We start from the raw sequence: 22,799 nt of genomic DNA, 5'->3' as shown, positions 1-22,799 counted from the left end.
AAATATGCATGCTCTGTAAGTAATATATTATCACATGTATGTAAAATACTTATAATGTAGGAATTATATTTCTTTTGATAAGTATAATAAGTTGTTGTGGTTGTTTTCTTTTGATATATAATACAATCAGAATGAAAGAAAAGTTCAATCACTCTTATAGTATATCCAATTGTTTATTTCTTATGATGAGAACATATTCTGATGAATATAATGTATTTTCGTAGTTCTTGACCCTAATTATGTTATTGTCTTTTATATAGTAATTTTTGAATTTACACATGTCTTTATAAATTATATGAACAATATTGTGACAATATTAACATTCATTTTAAACTTTACATTCTAAAGGGTAAAATGTAACTATGATGGAATACTTTTACATTTTACCCATTTATTTATCTTATACTCAAAAGTATTTTGGTATGAAGATGACAACATCACTTGAGGATCATAAAAGAGTAAGCTATGAATAATTAAAAAAAATATTTAAATTAAAATTTTAATTATTAAGCATCTTGTAATGTCATATATTTAGGAGAGAAGATATCTGCTCTAAAAAAACATAAAAAAATCTAAGTAAACACCAAAAATAAGATGAATAAAATATAAAGTACAGATTATAAAATTTATATATTAACATTTTTTATACGGTCACTCAGTGACATAATGAATGATTATTGATGGTGTAAAAAATTTAAACATGTACATATTAAATCCAAAATTTAAACTAATTCATCAAAGATATAACAAAAAATTTAGAAAGAAAATAAATTAGGTAATTGTTTTGAAGTAGGACATTTCACATTTTCTCTTGTATTTGATTATAGTGACTAGAAATTTCGAAGGTGGAGTCTCTCATTCTATTCATTCGGTTTCGCTGCAACACTGAAGAACGTGAGAATTCTTTGTTTCTCTCTTTACCTTGTAATTTTCATCGATCTCTTAGTTATCTTATATAGCATTGTTATTTTTAAGCGCTAACCTATTCATTTTAAAAATCCGATGTTACTGTTATATATGTTTCTTCATCAGATCTTTTTTTCTTTCTCTTCTGAGCTTTTCCACAAACACCTAGGTTACTATAAATTTTACTTTCTTTTTGTTTTATTCAGTGAATAATAGTTCATGTTTGATTTACTTAATGCGAAAAATATGCTTCAGAAATTCAACTATTCTTTGTTTCTAGACCATCCAATTTTTATGCGAGAATATAGGTATTTAGCCTGAGATAAAAAATAATGAATGATGTACATATTTGGTATTTGCTCCATTTTAACTTTCAACTTAGCATGTTAGCTAGAATGATTACTTTGCTTCATTTTAATAATTTATTAATGCTATTAAGTTTGGATTGTCATTACTTCAGATAAGGTTCTAAGTTACAATCTGCAACTATAATTGCAGTTTTAATGTTGTACTTATGTGATCTTTGCAACCTAGTTAGTCAATTGTTGATAGTGTAACGGCCCGAAAAACACTATAGCGGGACAGCCGCTATGGCTTAAACAATTTATATAAGTAATTTACAGGCTACAAACATAAATACACTGAAATATTAAAATATACCATTTTAAAGTCACGTTCTTAATTAATAATCAAGATAAGAGTATTACAGATTCTAGATTTATATCTCACAAAATTGAAACATACTAAGATGATGTCAAAATTGGGGTCAGACAGTTTGTTAAGAGAATCAATAAAGAGATGACGAGGCAAACAATTAGAGGCCAATGAGAAATTCTGTTGAGTAAAAACGGGGTATGTTTGTGAATTAGGAAGCCTTGCAATTTTGTTCTATGTTGATGCAGAATATGTAAGCAACAGAGCATGTATACTGGAGTTAGGACGAAGAAATAAGAAAGGTAGAGTCGAGTAAAAATTGCATAGCCTAGAAAATTTAACATGTTAAGTGGAAGGGAAGAAAGGGGAAGGTTAAACTACCTAAAACCCGAGGAAAAAACCTACCATCTATTAAGAACGAGGGGCAAAGAAGACTTTTCCCCTCTAAAATTAGGGTTCCACTTGCAGCAAAATGTGTAGTGGGCCGTGACCCGCGATTTGACCTGCTACGGGCGCTATGGCCATCTGCACTGCTATCGCGTGCTGTTGGCTGCCTACTTTGGAACATTATTGTGATCACAATTGTGGCCACATTGTTTTACAATTGTAATCAACTATCATAAACACAATGTTGCCGCAATTGCAATTTTAAACCATATCAATTATGTTGCTGTTAGTCAAGTAATCTATGGTATTAGGGTTCAGTGTGTGTCCTTTGCTTTTTACCATGATCTTAATTTGTTAAATACTCGTGAATTATGCTGAATCGTTATTGAATGTCTTTTCTGCGCTTCAACACTATTAGTTTTTAACAATGTTATCTCTGTTTGTCTGCATTACTATTACTATGATGTTAATGGTTAACATTATCTGTGGATTTTGTACAGATTGAGTGATGGAAAGTGGAGGGAACTCCCTTCCATCAGGGTCAGATGGTGTGAAGAGAAAGGTTTCATATTTCTATGACCCAGAGGTTGGAAACTATTATTACGGGCAGGGTCATCCAATGAAACCCCATAGGATTCGAATGACACATGCTCTTCTAGCCCACTATGGGTTGCTTCAACACATGCAGGTCCTGAAGCCTGCTCCTGCTAAAGATAGGGACCTCTGCAAGTTCCATGCTGATGATTACGTGGATTTCCTGAGGGGCATCACCCCTGAAGCGCAGCAAGATCAGCTGAGGCAGCTGAAGCGGTTTAATGTTGGTGAAGACTGCCCTGTATTTGATGGTCTTTACTCCTTCTGTCAGACATATGCCGGAGGTTCAGTTGGTGGTGCTGTCAAATTGAACCACGGAGTATGTGATATTGCAATAAATTGGGCTGGTGGGTTACATCATGCAAAGAAGTGCGAGGCATCTGGATTCTGCTATGTGAATGACATTGTGCTGGCTATTTTGGAACTTCTTAAAGTGCATGAGGTTTGCCAAATTTACTTCCATATGGTTGTGTGATTTTGATTTGAATAGAATTGAATTTTTGCATGACCAATAGTGTTACAATTCCACAGCATGCACAATTGCACATGCTTAACACTCTTTCTGTGTAATTTTTAATAGTTGTCACTAATGGATAATCCTGTTGCCAGACTTCAAATCTTCAATGGGTCCCCTTTTGTGATTTTCCTTGTTTTTGGAATGACTTTTCTGTTCCCTTCTACATAAATATGCACTCAACCTAATTTTTTCATGTATCTGGAGTCATCTCATTACAATAAGGTATAACTACGATGATAGATATGAAACATAACTATTTTAGTGGCTTCTCCAAATGGCTCAATAGTTTTGGCTTACTTGTACCTTTGCACCTTTGCAGTATGCTTAATAGCTATTAAACTTAAAGCACCATTTTTCTATCTTGTGAACTGTGTTAGATAGCTGATTTTAACTTTGAAAGAAATCTGTATTTTGCTCAGTGGTGTTCTTCACACTATTTTCTATCTCGCAAACTGCGTTAAATAGCTTTTTTTTACTTTTAAAGAAATCTGCATTAAAGAGCTTTTGCTCATTCAGAGTTCATCAGAAATCCAAAGATGTCTTCTCAAAATAATTAGCATATTGTGAAGTCTGTATTTTTGGAATTTTGCTTATTTCAGTGAACTGATTAGTATTTGTTTAACAGCTTATGTACTCAATTTCTCTGACATCAACAATCAAAATCTTCTTTTTGACCTTTCTTGAGGATAACATTTTTTCTTCAGTTCAAAAGGGATTTTCAATGTGCACTTTTTCTTGGATTTAATAAGGTATACATTGATTGATAGACCAAATGTATCTGGCTAGTTAGAACTTCTTTGAAATGTAGCATTTTGAAAGATTGCCTGGGAAGTTTGAATAGCAATTGTTGTCATACTAAATATTTTGTTTTAAGTGCTCTTTCATGTAATATTCATTCATCTTATCATTGTGTAGCGTGTTCTATATGTAGACATCGATATCCACCATGGCGATGGTGTAGAGGAGGCCTTCTATGCCACCGATAGGGTCATGACTGTCTCGTTTCATAAATTTGGTGATTACTTTCCTGGAACAGGCGATATTCGTGATATTGGTTATGGTAAAGGGAAATATTATTCATTAAATGTTCCCCTGGATGATGGCATTGATGATGAGAGCTACATGTCCTTGTTTAAGCCAATAATGGGAAAGGTTATGGAGGTTTTCAGGCCTGGTGCTGTGGTGTTACAATGTGGTGCTGATTCTTTATCTGGGGACAGATTAGGCTGTTTCAATCTGTCTATAAAAGGTCATGCAGAGTGTGTCAAATATATGAGATCTTTTAATGTTCCACTTCTGATGCTCGGTGGTGGTGGTTATACAATACGAAATGTGGCACGTTGCTGGTGTTATGAGGTATTGTGTACTTCTACATGTACCTTTCGTATTTGGTTGGATTAAGATGTCATAACCCCCTTCAAAGGGTGAGTATTGGCCTGAAAATTGAAGTGCTCAACAATAATACTAGAATCTGGAAATCCTCTAGATTAGCATATAACTTGTAAATCCGACATTTGTATTGCTTGTTTGGACATGAAAATGGAGACTAATACATGCACTGAAATGCTTTAAATGATTGAACAATAGCTTATGCCTGCACTTTTAGTTTAGCACAAAAGATTACCCTTCAGTTCTCATAGCTAATGGTAGACATTAGTTGTATGACACTATGAGAGAGACTATCTTAGAATATCCAACATAGCAGAATGAGAAATGAACATCCTCTGGTTTTATTGGTCCTATGAAATGCAACATGCAAACCGACTTGTAGTAGCACTGTTGATTTGCAAATATAAGCCGAATATGGTCAAATTGAAATGAGATATTCTATTTTCTGAGCATGAAACTGTTCCTCTGTCAGATTAATAAATTTCTATTTGTTGTCAAATAGACTGGTGTTGCTCTTGGGATGGAACTAGAAGATAAAATGCCTCAACATGAGTATTATGAATATTTTGGTCCTGACTATACTCTTCATGTTGCTCCAAGTAACATGGAAAACAAGAACTTCCGAGACTTATTGGATGACATACGATCGAAACTTCTTGATAATCTATCTAAGCTTCAGCATGCACCAAGTGTCCCATTCCAGGAGCGACCACCTGACACTGAGCTTCATCAGGTTGTTCTAGTATCCACTAACATTATATTGCTCTCTTTTCAATTCTGCATTTATTGTAACTAGATAATTTTCTCTGAATAACTTAATGAAGTAGTTACCTCAAAGATTATATATATACATCCAGAACATTAATATCAGATTTTACGCTATAATATTTATTCATATATATAACTGCTATGCACCTTTTTCAGTGCCAAGAGAAGTGGAATATATATTTATATATTAAATGTGTATGTGTGTGTTTTTTCCAATTGTAATCTTGAAGGAACAAAAGATAGAATCACTTCATTGTTTAGAAAAGTAGCCATTTGTTTCATCCCGGTGAGTTCAACTTTGAACTTTGTTTAGCATGTTATAACCCAAGTTGTCAATGTTCAGTTTCAAATGGCGAAGTTTTATCTCTACGGTGAAAATCATAGATTAATGTCTAGACTTTTGACTTTGATGTAACAGCTTATCATGAAAAACCAATCATTAAGATCTTCAATAAGTATATACCAATTATAGGGCAGACTATAAATATGCATTGATCAATAAGTATATAGCAGTTATGTAGTTGGGCAAACTATTCAAATGCATTAAGAGCCTTATAGGGTAGGTATTGCTAAGCAAATTGGGTCTTATGTTGAAATTATTTATAATGGTCTGTCTAGAACTTGGCACTGTATATTGCATGGCAAAAAAAAACTCCTGTTCTTTGACAGATAAGGACTGCTTCAGATGATCCACTATCTTTTTCCATTGTTTTGATTTGATTTGATTCTTATTTTCTCTTATTTGCTATTATGAAATGAGTTGCAAGATTTTTCTGACTGTCTCCATAGATAAGAGATAACTTACTTACATCCTTTTCATATTTAGAGAGATGAAGATCAAGATGACAAAGATGAAAGATGGGGTCCTGATTCTGATACAGAGCTAGATGATTATAGGTACCCTTATTGAAGTGTCTTATAGAAAGTCTGTATTTTGAGGCTCCTAACAAGTGTCTTCTCTATTTTTGCAGCAATCCTGTCCCTGGTAGGGTGAAAAGAGAATACATTGAAGTGGATCGGAATGATTCAGTATGTCCCCAACCTATCATCTTTACCTTGCAACAATATAAGAAACATTGTTCCAAATAATCATCTAATTATCATGGCTTGAAATCCAACAAACTGAACGGCAGAATAAGTATTTTAGACAGTATATGATGATAATGAGTATTATAGTTCATTTTAATACATTTTCTGATACCTTTGTTAAACATCATTATGTCAATGAACTTCGCAGTTTACTGCCATGCAAAATATTTATGCTAAACCCCATTTGATTCTCATCTTAGACTCACCTTTATGAAACTATATAGCTTTATGATGTACATTACATTTGCATATTGTTCAAATAGGTCAGAATATGTCATGAATGAAACACTCAGTATGTTTGCACCATACAGTGGATTAGTTGCATTGTCTTTAACATTTTAGGAGGTTATCCTATTGAGATTTTTCAAAGTTTATTGTACATGAAATCTAACATGTCATGAGATTCTAGGAGGCAATCAGTTCCTTTCTCCTTGTGGCTATTAGCAATTTATATCTGTGGGGTGTGTGGAGCAGAGATAGGAAGAGAGGGATATGTTTGTATATCTTTGTTTGTGTTTTAAGTTTGTATACACTTTTTTCTGTTTATGTTGTGCTTTGTTAGCTTATCTCAAGCCTAGATAATGGAGGAGGGTTGTAATAGGCAGTCAACAACCACATAATAGTTTGTTGAATCTTCCTGATGCGCTGTATGACTTGCCTACAACATCGAATGAGCAAGAGCCACTACGTCGACCCTTAGATGTAGTGAAAAGTAAGCAAGGGTTCCTGTATTGAACGAGTGTGGGTTGATAAGTTAGCTTACGAGGGTAGGATACACTTTGGAATGTAAATCAATGGAAACAGTGGACAACATGATTAGAAGATTCAATTTTATGTGCCTTCGAGAAGCTAAGTGACTAGGAATTTGATCCTTCGAGGCTGACAAACTGGGAACTTGTGTTAAATTTCAGGGAAATTATCATAAACATTCAGACCGTGGTAGAGATTTGGACATGCCTTTCAAGGAGAATGCAAGCTCCAAGGTTGAATATTTTTTTCCTCTTTTAGACTACATTTTTTTAATATGACTTCGGAGGTGTTAAAATTTTCTGTTTTCAGGTGTCAGTAGTGGTTCCAATGGCAGTAGATGAGCCATCCATCAAGGAGGAGCAGGACATTTCAAAGGAAGTTTCTGATCAGCGGTTAAGATGAAGCAATGAGCATTGGTTACTCGACCTCACAACTAGTGTGTATCTACTTGTAAAATATAGTGTCTGCTTACAGCAGCTTGGCATTTTCTTTGACTTTTCTGATGTTTGGTGGTGTTTCAGAATTTTGCTTCATATGGAAAATGAAGAGATACTCCAATCTGTCCTTGTTTTCTTATGTTAATATTACTGTAAGAAGGAGCTATGTTGCCATTAATGGTGGAGATTCGGATCTTTTTGCCTATTATATAAGATGATAGAATGTTTTGTTAAATTATCTTGTGAAGTCTTGGTTACTTCATTTATAGTATGATGATACAGGTAAAATGGAATGCTGAGAATGTTAAGAATCAGAGAACTTCAAATAAGCTAACCAGGGAGAAAACACTGTTATAATAAGCTTCTCTGATGATTAAATGCTATTATGTTTGCAATCAAGTAAGAGCATAGAGAAGGATTTTGTATTCTCCATGGGCTTCCCATTTTTTCCTGTAACTAAGTATGATCAGCTTATCTCAGAATCTGTGGTAATGCATCCATATTAAATACTTGGTAGGGAGAGATTTACTGTCATTATGGTCTTGCTTGGCATAAATCATAATTAGTTGATATTATGTGATGTGGTCTTGTGAATTCTAAGTATGAGCATTGCAATCCATCATTGGGTCCTGCAGATGCCGATAGAGTCTACAGCTCCGGTTCACTTTGGTGGAGAGATTTAGGTAGAGTTAGGAAACTGGAAATATCACGTCAGTACTGGTTTTTTCGGGCCTTAGGAATGAAGTTAGGTGATGGAGAAGAGACAATGTTTGGGCTAGATAACTGGGTTAATGGCCAGCAACCGAAAAGGCAATTCCCTAGTTTATTCATGGTGGCAAGGAACAAGTTAAGAAGGGTGGTGGACGAAGGCCTGTGGGAAGATGACCAATGGAGTTGGTGTATCAATTGGCCGAGGGACTGTTTTTCCAATGGGAAAGGGAATTGTGATGCCAGTTAATTTCTGTGCTTGAACAACGGGACTGCAGGGGCAATTTTTCTGTTAGCTGGTTGCTGGGTTGTGAATCTAAACAGGAAGTTTAGATCGCCTGGTGTATGAGACTCTCATTTAGTGGGTACACGATGGTAGATGTATATGACTTTACTCTTACAATTGAAAAGCGAAAAAGATTGTTTCCAAGAAACTTAACGAGTAAAAAATGTTTATTCTCTCTTAATAGAGATATGCCTCCTCAAAGTAACCTATCGAGTTTGATTTGGATTAATTGTGTGCTATCAAAAGTATGGTTTCAATAGGGCTTGGTTCAATGATGTAGCAACCATTGATCTTGTATCATGTATGATTTGTTTTAACAAATTAAATTTGCACATTGTGTTGAACTTGACAATGCACAGACATTCTCTTATTTTATAAAGAGGCAACTTGAAACACTTGCATTCAATTATTCACAATTACAAGAATTGCCCTTCAATTTTTTAATTAATCTAAATGAACCTAAACTGTGAAAACATGTAAAGAGGACGTTTGTGAGTAGTTGTAGACTTGAAAGGATTACTTTCTTTATGCAACTATTAGTATAACCTACAGTGCAAAAATATCACCTATGTCACATTAACATGAGTCTCTCTTAGCAACTCTTTGCTTCTATCTACCCTTTGGTGGTTTTTTTCAAAATCACTTTCTTACTTTCTACATATTTCAAATTCATATTCATTAGAAATAAAATGCTAATTACCTACCACTCCTTACAAAATATTTTTCTTACAAAGTATCTACAAACTTTTGCACGATATGTAAATAAGATTTGTATAATGCAAAAGATACAGCTGGTACACCAGGTTTACAATGACAGGGGTTTGCATAAGTTCACAAGCCACTACTAGCCCTTTGTTAAAACCAAACTTCATTCACTTAAAACATGATTCTGGACTCGGCTTCAACAAAATATAAGAGACTACATTCATCGATCCGGTCAAACACACGAGGGACACAGAATTGGTTAGATCTACGGTTAGATCACATCTATTAGCGAACCCCGAGAGTTTTTCTTCTTCTGCCCTTTTTTCTTCAAAGGAAGCTTGCAAATTAATACACATTATAAGAGACAATCTGTTCTTGGACAGATTAACTAACTTTGTTTTAGTCATGCCATATCACATTCCCCTTTCTTTCTCTTAAGCTTCTTCCCCTCCTATACTCGACCTCGGCATCAGAGCAAGATAACCCTGTCTTATATTTCTTGCAGCTTCTGGATGGCCCCATTTTTGAGAATATATCTTCCTCATCCGTGAGGGTTGGTGTACTTAATCCAGAACTGTTGCTATAATGCCCTTGCGATTTATGATCTGAGAGGCGCAAGAAAAGAAGATGGTTGATTACAGGTAGATAAAAAACAGTATGAAAACATTGAAGCAAAGACCCAAAACATCCTACTCGGCTAAATTGATAGAACTGCTGTACCTCCAAATCACCCTCCAAATTTTATATCTAACTAGAGGAAACCAATGTTTTAACAGAAAATTGCTAGTTATATATTGTGCCTCTTTAGTTGCAAGGGTAAGGCTAGGAGTATATCTAACCTCCCCAGACCCCACTAGGTGAGCTTCGTGCATTGGGCCACCTTTTTATATTTTTGGCTATTTTCTGCCAAAAAATCGAGTTCACGAAGATGCATCTTTATACTTGCTTTACGGGTTAACCAAATTCTAAATACTGAAGTAGACTCTAAAGAGATCCCACTTCCTCATGAATTTCTTTTTACTAGGAATCTTTTATATCAAATCCCAGTTTTTCCAATTTTGATGATAAGCAGAGAATTGAGTTTTCGTGTAGGATTAGATCTGGTGATTAACCATTCACGTCATATATTTCATTCCGCTTTATCCATATCTAACTAGCTACTTACTATGGTACACAACTTTCAATTTTTTTCATCCATTTCATTACCACCATTCAGTGCTACGTATAAATATTTTAATTTATTGTGGTGCATTAGTGTATTTTTATTCTCACGATCTGCATGATGTCTATACACTACATAGCTCCTTTTTTTCTTTCTGGGGAAGTGAAATGGCTGTGTTCTATTTCTCATTCTTCAACCAGTTACTGTATGCGTGTGAATCTGAACAAAGCATGTGAAGATTTGAACTATTCCAATATCCACTGGACTTCAGATTTTAGGCAATCTGACATCACCATGCACTCTTCACACACCCATCACCTTCAGGAACTTTATTTAGATAAACACGTATACAATAACTGGTTGATGTTATCAATAAAAAACAACAGTGCACAATCATGTCATTCCGCAAAAACAAAAGATAATGTAGTATGTAGACATGCAGATCACTAAATAAAATACAACAATGAAGGAGATTAAAATATTTACATGTCGGCACTGAACAGCAATACAGTGTGTGCAGCAATGGGGTGGCACAGCAATGAAATGGCGGAGAGAGAAGAGAGCAGAATATAAAAATGGGATTTAGGTGAGGTGTGCAATCAGTGATCACCGAGTTCTGACAAGGTGGTAGGTGACAGGTGGAATGGCTCGGCTAGAGGAGGGAAATGGTTATGCCCAACGTATGAGGGAATGATTAGGGGAGTGGAGAGAAGAAAATAATTTTTTTTAGAAATTTATGATAAAAGAAATTTACTAAAATTTCCTTACCAACAAAGTTGTTTTTACAAATTAAAAGCTGTTTCTTTGACAAAAAGCTTGGGCACATGTTTGCTAACATACTCATTCTAAATATCAGGTAGAGTCGTTCGGGAAACCCTATATATAGAAACCAAATCATAATTATTTAAAAGTGAGCTTCTCTACTTCCTTTTTTATTTCCATGATTCCCTCGACATGCAATGAAACAAATCATATTTCAGATCAAGTGTTTACGGCATACCTTCATATCCTTGACATACCGAGACCTGATTGTGTGCTTCCTTGCCGCCAGCATGACCTGGATCTAATCTAAGGCTTTTCAGAGTTGGAAATACCATTTGCATCTCCTGAGCTTTGAATCCTTCTTTCATCAATGAAGGCTCTATGTTTTCTTCCATTATTGTCTTGCCAGCAGTGGAGGGCAGTATGGTAAATGAGTCTTCGTTTACGTCAGAAATCTCCACATATTGTGTGGTAGTGAAAACCTCGTCTGCACTGAAACCAAATGATGCTCGATAAGCTTCTATTTCTTCCACATCTTGCTTAGGACTTCTAGCATGCCAATTCTGATGTCCATTTCCACCAGTAGATTGAACATCTGAATCTTTCGAAACACTTAACCTCCCACCATTATGAGGAAACGGATTTTGTTCTAAGTAGAATTGTGCGTAGGTAGCAGGGCAGAAGAAATTTGTGTCTTGGGATGCTATCGTGCCACCATTTGTGTCATGCCCGGACAGCCTCCCAGACCCAGTCCTTCCATATTTTCCATTCTCGAGAGATAGTGAGAGAAATCGAGCATAAGGTACGTCCGGGGATGAGGGAGTTGTTAAGTGAGCCAACTCTGGTGGGGGAGTGAGAGGAGCAGTTGATGGCTCGGTAGTAAAGTTTGAGAAGACTGGAGGAGACACCAGTTGTGTTTCATGTGCATATGGTCCGGTAGCAAACATTGAAGATGAAGGACCACCGGGTGAATTAGCAGATAATGACAAGTAAGAATTAGGTGATTGTGCAGTTGAAGGAAGGGGAGATTGTGTGAAGGATGCTGGTGAGGAAGGCGGGGCTAAGAGTGAAGGAGCGACTCCTGTAACTTGATTGGCCAACCCAACTACTTGAGGCCCATTTGGCTGAGCGGCTGAGCCATTATTCTCGGGAATGCGAGACGCAGGTACAATGCGCTTCCCGCCACCTTTCTGTGAACCAAAACAGGAAAATGCACCCAAACATCCTCCCCACCTCTTTCGCTGTCAATACAAGTCAAGCAATATAGAGTTACTCAAAGGAAAAAGGAAATCAGTAACAGGTAGATACAAAAATGAAACAATAACTTCGGAATGTAAATCCAAGTTTTTAACCATAACCCAACCTTCCGAACATATTTACACCTTTTCACGCCTCCACTCAAGTACCAATCATTATCATTTTATTAAATTTTAACAGTATCAGCTCACCATTTCATGCCGAAACTAAATTAGGCATATTCATGTGACATACAATAAAATGAGATTTACCATATCATAATGAGTAATCGACGTCATCGGGACAAGATAAACAACCCACAAACAATAAAGGAGGAAGAAAAGGCTACATTTCTATTATAAGAAATAAAAAATATCTACTGGCTATTGAAAGAAATGAAGGAAATTAAATACTCAGTTATTATAAGTGGCAGGTTTTCTCTATATGCCAACAAAAAATTACAGAAACTCTCTACTTAGTTACTAAAAGAAGGGGTTTGATACTTTGATTTCTTATCTATATCACATACTAGATATCAAACCTTGATACCCACAAGACTAATGACAGTACCCACAGTTTTGGCATAGAGGGTTATCAGTAGCATTTCAAACTCAAGGTTTACCTAACACAATATAGCATAACAGCAGTGCTATTGTGCACGCGATCCTTATCATGAAAAACCGTTACTAACATTTCAGACGGGAGATTGCTATTACAAGAAAAAACAGTTATGTACAAAAATGCAGTACAAGCTGATTCAAAGCATTAATAATGAAAACAGTTTTGCATCTTTCAACATTTCCCATTGCATATAGACACTTGAGGATGTGATACTAAGGATCTAAATTTTAGCTAAACACTTGAAATTAAACCCGAAAAATGTAAAAAGAAAATATTAATTAGCACCAAAGGAATTAAAGTAGATCCATCTTTCTTCACTTGGAAGAATTTCTAAATAAAAGCTTCAGTTTTATGATAAAATGTGACAGCATGAAAAGAACTAATAATTGAGCCATCAGATCCAACCAAGTTAAAAATGAACCATTACATCTGTCTAAGGTAGACCAACAAGATAATATCCTCAAACCATAATGCTGTTAAAAACAAACATATGCAAGTGATAACAGAAACTCAATAAGCAATTAAGGTTGTTTTTTATGTGAGATCTGAGAAAGTGATATGATTATTATAAGAGTAAAAACAAACAAAATTGAAGATACCCAGTTTGGTTATGTGCAAGGTAACTCAGATCTAAGCCCAAAAACACAATCTTTCAGTCACAAAGCAAAGGATTTTCATAAAAGGAACAATCTTGAATCATTCAGAAACAAAATTTTACATACAATAATGCATGAGCCTAAGTGTGTGTGTGAGAGAGAGAGAAAGAGGTATACCCTTTCATGCTGTTGAGGAAATCGGTTTTGCTCAGAACCCATTTAGATAAAGATAATAGCTTTTGAGGAATGGTAGTTACACTCTCTAGTAAGCTTAAATAAGCAACACAAATGGAACTTTTTTTCTTCTTTTCACACTAACTTACTCACATTTCTTCTTCAGAAGGTGACACCATTATAAGGAAATGGAACTTTGATGTTAAGGGAAGAAATGAAGGAGAATATTAAGGTAGTAATTTATTTAATTTATGTTAGCATATGCAAAAAAATCTAATGATAAAGAAAGACAAAAGCGAAAAGGATTAAGTGTGATGAAGATAGAGAAAAGGACAAAAAAAAAGTGACAGAAAGAGATAGAGATGTGTGCTTTTTCTTTTGTTTTTGTTTTTTATATTAATTTTACTGAGAAAAAAAGCATGCTTGTAGTTTAGAGGATAAGAAGTGGACATATATAAGGTAGGATTTTGCTTTCTAACATGGCTGGACTTCAAGAATATAATTGTTATTCAAGAATTTATTATTGATATTTTGACAATTTTATAATTTATCATATGTTCATGCATGTGCATTTTATATATATTTTATCATATGGGTTGATTTTCTAATCAATTTATATTTGCATTTTAATTTTTAGAATGCAACTATTGTCTCATCATATATTTGCTCATGTGAATAGGTCGCCATCCATGGAGCTGGATATCTACTATGATTAAGTTTAATAATATCATATATAATAACTAATGTATAAATATTTATAACATGATGGATGGTAATATATGTTTAATAATTTTCTTATATCAATATGAAATGAAAATAAAAATATTTTAATATAAAAATCATTTTAATAAGTTAATGTTCATACTTTATATCTAGTAGTTTTATCATATAGATAACTCTAGAGAAAAGTGATTAGATTATATACATCAAAGTAATAGGAAAATCATAATATCTAATATATTTTAAAACATATTTTTTATCGGTATGATGGTGGATATGTTGTGTGTGTCATATTAGTCATTCTGACTCAATATTTTTCAGTCAATTGTAATCAAATAATTGATCAAAATTGCTCCCTTAATAGTTTACAAATGCATCTTTCTACAAATTTTCTCTCTATCCATCCTAATGTTAATATAATTTTTCTTCATTTTTTCCTACTATGTCCTTAAATAAATTGGGGCAACAACAAGTATGAAAAATACACTATGTTGAGAGACAAGAGTGATGACTTTGTTAAGAGGAAAAAAGAATAGATGAGAGAAAGAAGATTGGCCAAAAGAAAGAATCAAACTAAAGAAAGGAGAAAATGTCACATGATTGTATAACTTAGGATTCTACAATGTTTTTTACCAAGACAAAATAAAAGGTTAAGATTAGGTGTAATTCATATTACTTAACGAGTATAAATTGTTTTATCCTCTCTCCATATATATGTGTCTCAATTGATCCATTATCAACTTAATTAATGACCATTTGATTGAAATTTTACAAAAACATAACACTTTCCTAATTAAACATGACAATTTTCTTAATTTGTTCAATCAAAATCTACTAGATGGAAAACATGAAAGTCTCATTGTAGTAGTGCATATGCAACGCAATGTATGCAATTATTATATAATTAAACCTAGCAAATTTATTATTTTCTTTACTAAGTTTCTCATAGCATTATCTATATGTAGGTAGTTGTTAAGATTTTTTGTACTACCAAAGATATTTTCTTATTTTTGAGTAAGAAACTAATTTTTTTTCGGGGTGCGTCATGCGTGACTGCTCATCCCAACAAGTGTCATTATCAGAAATTGAATTTTTCACCTTTTGGTCATCATATGGATCTAGTGGGACCTTACACCACTAGACCAATAACCTATTGGTATTTAGGTTTGTTTATCAATCAAATCACCTTTTGTGAGTTAAGAAAATATATTTTATTGTTTTACAAAAATAAAAGTGTTAAAAAGATGCTAATCAACTATTTACAATGCACACCAAAGAAAAAAAGTTATACTCTTTATACGCTGTAAATAAATGTGTTCATATTTTAGGTTTGTAGAATAATTACACAAAGAGACTTTCACAAGGAAAGAGATAATTTACAGAAAACATTGGGCATAAACGCCCTTGATATTATCAAAAGTCATTCAATAATCCCATAAAGGTGCTAGTTTGTACTTTCTAGGTATGCACTACGAAAACTTTTTCTTTTTGAAAACATATTTAAACAAAAAAAAAGACTAAATATTTATTCTGGTTTCTTCAAAAAAATTGCTTGTACAATTTGATATCTAGAAAATTAAAAGACTCAAAATCTTTCCAAAACAAAAATGATTGGACCAAATTAGTTTTTTTAGCATTTTTTATGTCACATAATAGATAGGGAATTTTAAGAGTTATTGATATGAGAGGGGAAAAAAGATGATTTTTTTATAAATAGGAAACAAAATCATTGTTATATTACTTTTTTGAAGTGATTTTGAAAGGTAAAATTATATTTTACAAATACAATACTCTCCTCATTCATTTTTCACCTTTGTTATTTGCTGTTAAGAGGGAATGGTCAGTAACTGGTGTAGAAAGCTGGTGATGAATATCAGGCAGAAGGTGAAGAATCATGGGATCTGGTCGGATGTCATCTGGACCCGCTGGAGGAGGTACCTGAAAAGGTTCTCTGACGATCAAGTCAGTTGAATATTCTAGAGAGATAAGAAGAGTAAATAAGAGAGAAGTTGAAGCAATAAATGAGGGAACGAGGAATTAATTCTACTTCATATGTGATCTCCCTTATTTATAAGGTCCAGGGAGTGCTGAGATGACATATGGTTATTGGCCAGCACCTAACGGGTATAGGGGATGCACTCTGGTCGTCCTTACTTATCCTACGGATCTACTCTTGTCGTCTTCTCGGGGGCAGGTAGAATGTGCAGGCGGGATGGTAAGCGGCCTACTAGCTGACATTGAGAGCGAGTCAGCGACATATTAATGACAGGGTCAGATGAGCATTAATGTTGTGTCTGGATCATTTATGTTGTGTTAGGAGCATTTATGGCATACATCAGAAGTGGGACCATTTGGAGCGGGTCTGGGCTACCCTGGGCGGACAAGTATGATCAAGGTCGAATGTAGGCTTAGCCCGGGGTGGGTTAGAGAGCACCCGGATTTATCCGGGTAGAACAGTTGCCCCTAGTCTATTAGGTCGGTCGAAGGCGAGCCGAGGTGATAGACTTAGGAAGTTCCAGCTTGATGGGTGTAAATAGCCTCTATGCATAGGCGTAGGTTATGATGGCTTTCCATCCTCGTCGGACACGTGGAAGGACTCTTGGCATTTCGTCTGAGCTTGGGATGGCCAATCGACGTGTCTGCACGTTTCTTTTCGAACGCTTGGATCTGTGCTACCGTTAGATTGCTCTCGAGTGTTTTTTGGACGGATGGATGTGCATTTGGGCTAGGCCATCAGGGAGATCTAGGCTTGGATATTTTTCTATAAGTAGGGGATTCTTCCTTTATAGGTTCTTCATCTTGTTTCCTGCCGACCTTCTAATCATTCTTGAATCCGGGCGAGTTTTTTCTTTCCAGAAGTCTCCTTACCTTCAGTCTCCTTCAACCGGTAATTTCATTTCCTTTCTATTTCGTTAATTATGCTCGGAGGGGATTCAAGCTCAGACAATTTAGAGATCTTGTCCGGGTCCCCACCTATCTTTACATCCCCCATTTTCAGTCATCGAAGGCGTCGGTCTATCCGGGGACGGTCTCGGCAGTTGTCTCTTCCTACCCTTTTGCGCGACTTAAGGGGGGGGGGAGGTAGCAAGAGCGAGGGTGATCTCCTTGACCGGGCGACCTTTTACAAGAAGTGGGTTTCGGTCTTAGATGGTATATCCAATTTAGAGTCTGACACTTCTTCTGATGACAGGTCACATATGGGGAGGAATTTCACTGATCGTGTTGACCAATATACGCTCCCGCCGAAGATGATAGGCCTAGAGTCACCTTATTGGTGGGTTGACCGGGAGGTTGTTGGTAGCGCTTCCTTCTATTCGCCGGACAAACAACCTCGGGTGGACGTGCTAGCTTACTCAACTGAATGCATCTCAATACGTAGTCCGGCCAAGAAGGAACGAGTCTGGCAGGATATCTTCATGGAGAGCGGCTATCGTCATAGCTTTTATATGTACGAGTATTTCTGCTGCCGGATTGGCGTGAGGGTTCCTTTCGATGGGTGGACTGTCCAGGTGTTGCAACATCTCGAATTAGCTCCTTCTCAACTTCACCCTAACTCTTGGGGGTTCACCCGGGATTTCAACATCTTCTGCGAGGTCATGGAACGTCCATGCACACTTCGCTTATTCTTCTGGATGTTTCGAGTGGCGCACAACACCAACAAGGACGAGAATAATGCTAGCCAGCATGGATGGACATCGCTTCAGTCCGGAAACGGGCGTGCCCTTTTCTAGGCCTTTGAGGGATTCGTGAAGGGGTGGAAGACCGATCTTTCCGGATAAAAGTGGTCGGTGAGCAGCTCACTTAGGCATATGGGACCGATGGTCAACATCGATTCCCGTTTTCCTGGGATATGGGGATCCATAAAAAACCGGCTAAGTCATTTAGCTTCTCGTACGATCAGCTGAGTTCCCGGGAGAGGGAGGTGGCAGATGAGATGTTATCCTGAATAAAGGATGGTCGGGTTGTGGTGTGTTATAAGTTAGTTCAGGGAGATCATATTTTTAAGGCAGAAGTCGGTGAGCATCTGCACTTATTTACTTTTTTGAATATTTTTGTTTGGTTCTTACTTGTTCTTTTTCTCTTTTTTCCAGCAGCTGCTATGGGTGACCAATCTGATCGATCAAGTCTTCTAAGGAGGGCTGCTCTGAAGAGGAAAAGCGCGGAGGTCACCAAAAGGCGAGGTTTGACTCACCTTCCCATCTGGAATCTTCTCGGGGGGATGGTTCATTCACTGGTCCAACGCAGGTCTTGCCCGCATGCTCTGAGCCTCCTACTCTCACCGTACCTATACGTTTTGAACCTCCGACTCTCGTCGTGCCCGCCCCGACTGACGTCCATCCAGTCAATCTGACCAGGGATGAAGTTGGGCTTCCTCCTACCCTTACTCCTTGTACTGAGGATTCGGCTAAGGGGAAGTCCCTTGGAGGTGGCAAAGGGAAAGCTTTTTTCAAGCCTTCCTTTATGTACCATATTCCCAAGGCAGTTGAAAACAGTCTACTCAGCCCTGGGGTCCTGGAGTCAATGGACGCCATACCGGTGACCGACATGTTGAGAAGAGTCTGGGAGGCAAGGGTTCTGGCTGCTTCGGTGGCCAAATACCTCGAGGGTGATGATGTGGCCAACCTCCAAGAGCGACATTCGTCTGACCTTCATGAGATGGAGAAGAAGTACACTGAAGCACTAAAGGTTAGGGAGGAGCAGAACCTGGCCATCAGCGATCGTCCAGTGAATCAAATAATAATGAACCTGAACGAGTAGTGTTGAACATCCAGATTTAGGTTGGGCCATCCTGAGTGGGTGGTTGGCCCATGCCTCTGAGGGGCATACTATTGGTGATGAAGAGGACTTGGTCCTAGCTTGGGTTTGTAGGATGAACCGCCGTCAGGGAGGGAACTGGCCCACGACTCTGAGAGGTATATTGTTGGTGACCAAGGGGACTTGGTCCTGACTTGGGTTTGTAGGATGAACCACCGTCAAGGGGGACTGGCCCACGCCTCTCAAGGGTATACTGCTCGCGACTTAGAGGACTTGATTATGGCTTGGGTTTGTAGATGAACCGTCGTTATGGGGAACTAGCCCATGCCTCTTATGGGTATATTGTTGGCGACCAAGAGGACTTCGTCCTGACTTGGGTTTGCAGGATGAACCGCCGTTAGGGGGGACTGGCCCACGCCTCTGAGAGGTATATTGTCGGCGACCAAGAGGACTTGGTCCTGACTTGGATTTGTAGAATGAACCACCGTCAGGGGGGAACTGGCCCATGCCTCTAAGGGGTATACTATTGGCGACCAAGAGTGGCTTGTAAAAGACATCTAAATAATACATTGTTAACATATAAGTTGGTTTGATTACATTTGCTCAACCGTTAAAAGGTCTGGCATATAATTTACATTTTTTAAGCAAAATTGTCATAGGTTCGTCGTGTTCCAAGTATGGGGGATCTCCTTCCCCGCCAGGTCTTCGAGCTTGTAGGCCCCTTTATCGGGTTTGCTGGTTATCTTGTAGGATCCTTCCCTATTGGGTGCTAGCTTGCCTTTTGCCTTGCTGACATCAGTCCTCCTGAGCACTTAATAGCTTGCTTCAAAATCTCATGGCATCACAATTCTGTTATACCTTTCAGTGGTCCTTTTTTTATGATGGTTTCTCTGATTCTGGCACGGTCTCTCTTCTCTTCTATCTAGTCCAGGATGTATCTCAAGATGGTCGAGTTGGCAGTTTCATCAAAGTGCATTATTCGCCATATGGGCTCGCCGATCTCTACTGGGATCATAGCCTCGACCCCGTAAGTAAAATTAAAAGATGATTCCACGGTGGTGGAGTGAGGAGTTATGCGGTATGCCCACAAGACATGATGTAATTGTTCTAGCCATGCTCTATTGGCCTCTTGCTGTCTTCTTTTTATCCCTCGCATGACAATTGCAGCAGGTATCCTGAACCGTGTTATGATATTCCTCGAAGTAAATTTCCAGATGTTGGTCGCCGTGATATTGGACAATGGCTCAGCTTCGATCCATTTAGTAAAGTAGTCGACCGCCACTATCAGGAATTTAAGTTGTCCGGTTGCCGGTGGGAGTGGTCCCAGAATGTCCATACCCAATCTATAAAATGGTCACGGGGTCATTGTGGTTGTTAGCTCTACATGCAGAGCGTTGTAGAGGTCGGCAAACAATTGACAGGGTGTGCATTTTTTGGTGTAGTCGGAGGCATCTCTTTCCATGGTCAACCAATAATATTCGGGTCGGAGTAATTTCTTGGTTCGTGATGTTGCACCGAGATGATGACCGCAACTCTCTTCGTGGATTTCTTGGAGGACATATTGAGCTCTATTGGGGCCGAGACATTTAAGCATTGGAGTAGAAAAACCATGGTGGTACAAACAGTCTTGCACTATCATGAACCACGAACTGTGCCTGAGAAACCTTTGCCTATCCTTCTGATCTGCCGGCAAGTCCCCTTTAGTTAAGTATCTGATGATTGGACCGATCCAATCGTCCAGGATCTGTATTTGCTCGATGGTCATGAGACTGGGTTGTTACTCGGGCTCTTTGTGCTTGCTAATTTGGACAAAATGTCTGCCTAGATATTCTGCTCCATTGGGACATGTTGGATGGAGGTCGTGTCGAACTTGGCCATCAGTTCCTTAACCGTAGCCAGGTATTTCTCGAGTAACACATCTTTTGTATGGTAGGTACCTATAATCAAGAGACTGCGAGTTGAGAGTCATTGCATATGGAGACCTTTTCCGCTCCTATTTCTCTAGCCAACTGTAGACCAGCAATGCATGCTTCATATTCTACTTTATTGTTTGATGTAGGGAAGGTGAAGGTGAGTGAATGCTCGACTATAATTCCTTGGCCGTTATCTAATAAGACCCATGCTCCATTGCCCCGGGGGTTTGATGAACCGTCGACATAGATAGTCCATATTTGCTCAGAACTACCAGGTTGCGTGATTAACTCGGTGACGAACTCGGATAGTACTTGGCTTTTGATGTCCGTTCTGGGCTCATAACGAATATCAAATTGTGAGAGTTCGATAGACCAGGAGATCATTCGCCCAATTAGTTCTGGTTTGTACAAAATCTTATGGATTGGCTGCTTGGTTTGGACCACCACAGGGTGGGATTGAAAGTATTGACGTAGTTGTCTAGTTGCCATTAGGAGGGTGTAGCGACCTTTTCCAACTTCTGTACCTGAGTTTTGGGCCATGTAACACCTTGCTGGTGAAGTATACTGGGTGCTGGCCATCTTCACTCTCTCTAATTAGGGTGGTTGTTATGACCTCATCTATTACTGCTAAGTAGACATATAGTGTCTCAGCAGGTTTGAAAGCACGGGAGAAGCAGCCAGGTATTGCTTGAAAGTTTGGAAAGTTGTTTCACAATCTTTCCACCAAGTGAAAGTGTTGCATTTTTTTAGGAGCTGGAAAAGTGGGAGGGAGTGTTTGGCGAATACAGGGAGAAACCTAGCCAAGGTCGCCAACCGGCCATTAAGTTGCTGGACTTCTTTAACTGATCTCGGGATACGCATGTCTATAACTGCTTGGCACTTTGCTGGGTTGGCCTCAATACCCCGACTTGTTAGCAGAAATCCCAAGAACTTGCCGGCTTCGACTCCGAATGTACACTTGTATGAGTTGAGGCACATATTAAACTTGCGCAACCGGCCAAAAATGGCATTCGGGATAGTCACATGATCTTCCGTTGGCAGACTCTTGGTGATCATATCGTCCATATAGACCTCCACATTCTTCCCAATCTGATCCCCAAAACGGTGTTCATCATTCTCTAGTATGTGGCCCCTACATTTTTCAAACCGAATGGCATGACTGTGTACCAATAAGCCGCCTTGGGTGTAATGAATGCAGTCTTCTTTTGATCCGGGGGGTACATAGGGATCTAATTATATCCAGAATAAGATCCATAAATGACAGAAATTGATACTCGGAGGAATTGTCCATAAGATGATCTATATTTGGGAGGGGGTATGAATCTTTTGGGCATACTATGTTCAAGTCTGTATAATCCACACACATCCACCACTTCTCAGATGGTTTTCTGACCAACATGACGTTTGACAGCCGGGTTGTATACGCTATTTCTCGGATAAACCCGGCCTCTAGCAATTTTGAGACCTTCTGAATAACCTCAGATATTCTTTTGATGCCCATCTTTATTTTTCTTCTGGGCCACTAGTTTCGCCTTCGGATTTGTCGTGAGTCGATGGCTGGCGACTGAGGGGTCGATTTCGGGCATGTCCTCAGTGGACCAGGCAAAAAGATCCCTGTTGGTTTTCAGGCACTTGATTAGTTTCGATTTCTGAGCTTCGTTGAGAGTACG

General features: G+C 37.8%; 2 protein-coding genes and 1 long non-coding RNA gene across 5 annotated transcripts; 1 reads left to right on the top strand and 2 right to left on the bottom strand.

Annotated features, from left to right (window-relative positions):
* Window positions 749–7,726, top strand: LOC109325690 (histone deacetylase 19-like). 3 transcript variants are annotated; one of them, XM_019558196.1, is made up of 8 exons: window positions 749–894; window positions 2,448–2,983; window positions 3,974–4,414; window positions 4,950–5,189; window positions 6,042–6,112; window positions 6,187–6,244; window positions 7,216–7,287; window positions 7,364–7,726. In XM_019558196.1, exons 2-8 carry the CDS (start codon window positions 2,456–2,458, stop codon window positions 7,454–7,456), a joined length of 1,503 nt encoding a protein of 500 aa, XP_019413741.1. In that variant the 5' UTR covers window positions 749–894; window positions 2,448–2,455; the 3' UTR covers window positions 7,457–7,726. The 3 variants fall into 3 exon arrangements, with proteins under 3 accessions (XP_019413741.1, XP_019413742.1, XP_019413744.1); XM_019558197.1 differs by lacking the exon at window positions 749–894 and having other exon boundaries at window positions 2,456–2,983; window positions 4,950–5,180; XM_019558199.1 differs by lacking the exons at window positions 749–894; window positions 7,216–7,287 and having other exon boundaries at window positions 2,456–2,983.
* On the bottom strand, window positions 5,407–6,033 carry LOC109325691. The gene is made up of 2 exons (XR_002105176.1): window positions 5,679–6,033; window positions 5,407–5,619 (listed from the first exon to the last, which is right to left on the bottom strand). It is a non-coding gene; the product is annotated as an uncharacterized LOC109325691 (long non-coding RNA).
* On the bottom strand, window positions 9,145–14,004 carry LOC109325706 (uncharacterized protein At1g76660-like). The gene is made up of 3 exons (XM_019558227.1): window positions 13,745–14,004; window positions 11,353–12,355; window positions 9,145–9,795 (listed from the first exon to the last, which is right to left on the bottom strand). The coding sequence occupies exons 1-3, from the start codon at window positions 13,784–13,786 to the stop codon at window positions 9,590–9,592; spliced, it is 1,251 nt and encodes a 416-aa protein (XP_019413772.1). The 5' UTR covers window positions 13,787–14,004; the 3' UTR covers window positions 9,145–9,589.

Source organism: Lupinus angustifolius, chromosome LG13, assembly GCF_001865875.1.
Source record: "Lupinus angustifolius cultivar Tanjil chromosome LG13, LupAngTanjil_v1.0, whole genome shotgun sequence".
NCBI lineage: Eukaryota > Viridiplantae > Streptophyta > Magnoliopsida > Fabales > Fabaceae > Lupinus > Lupinus angustifolius.
This window is presented reverse-complemented; position numbering and strand designations above follow the sequence as displayed.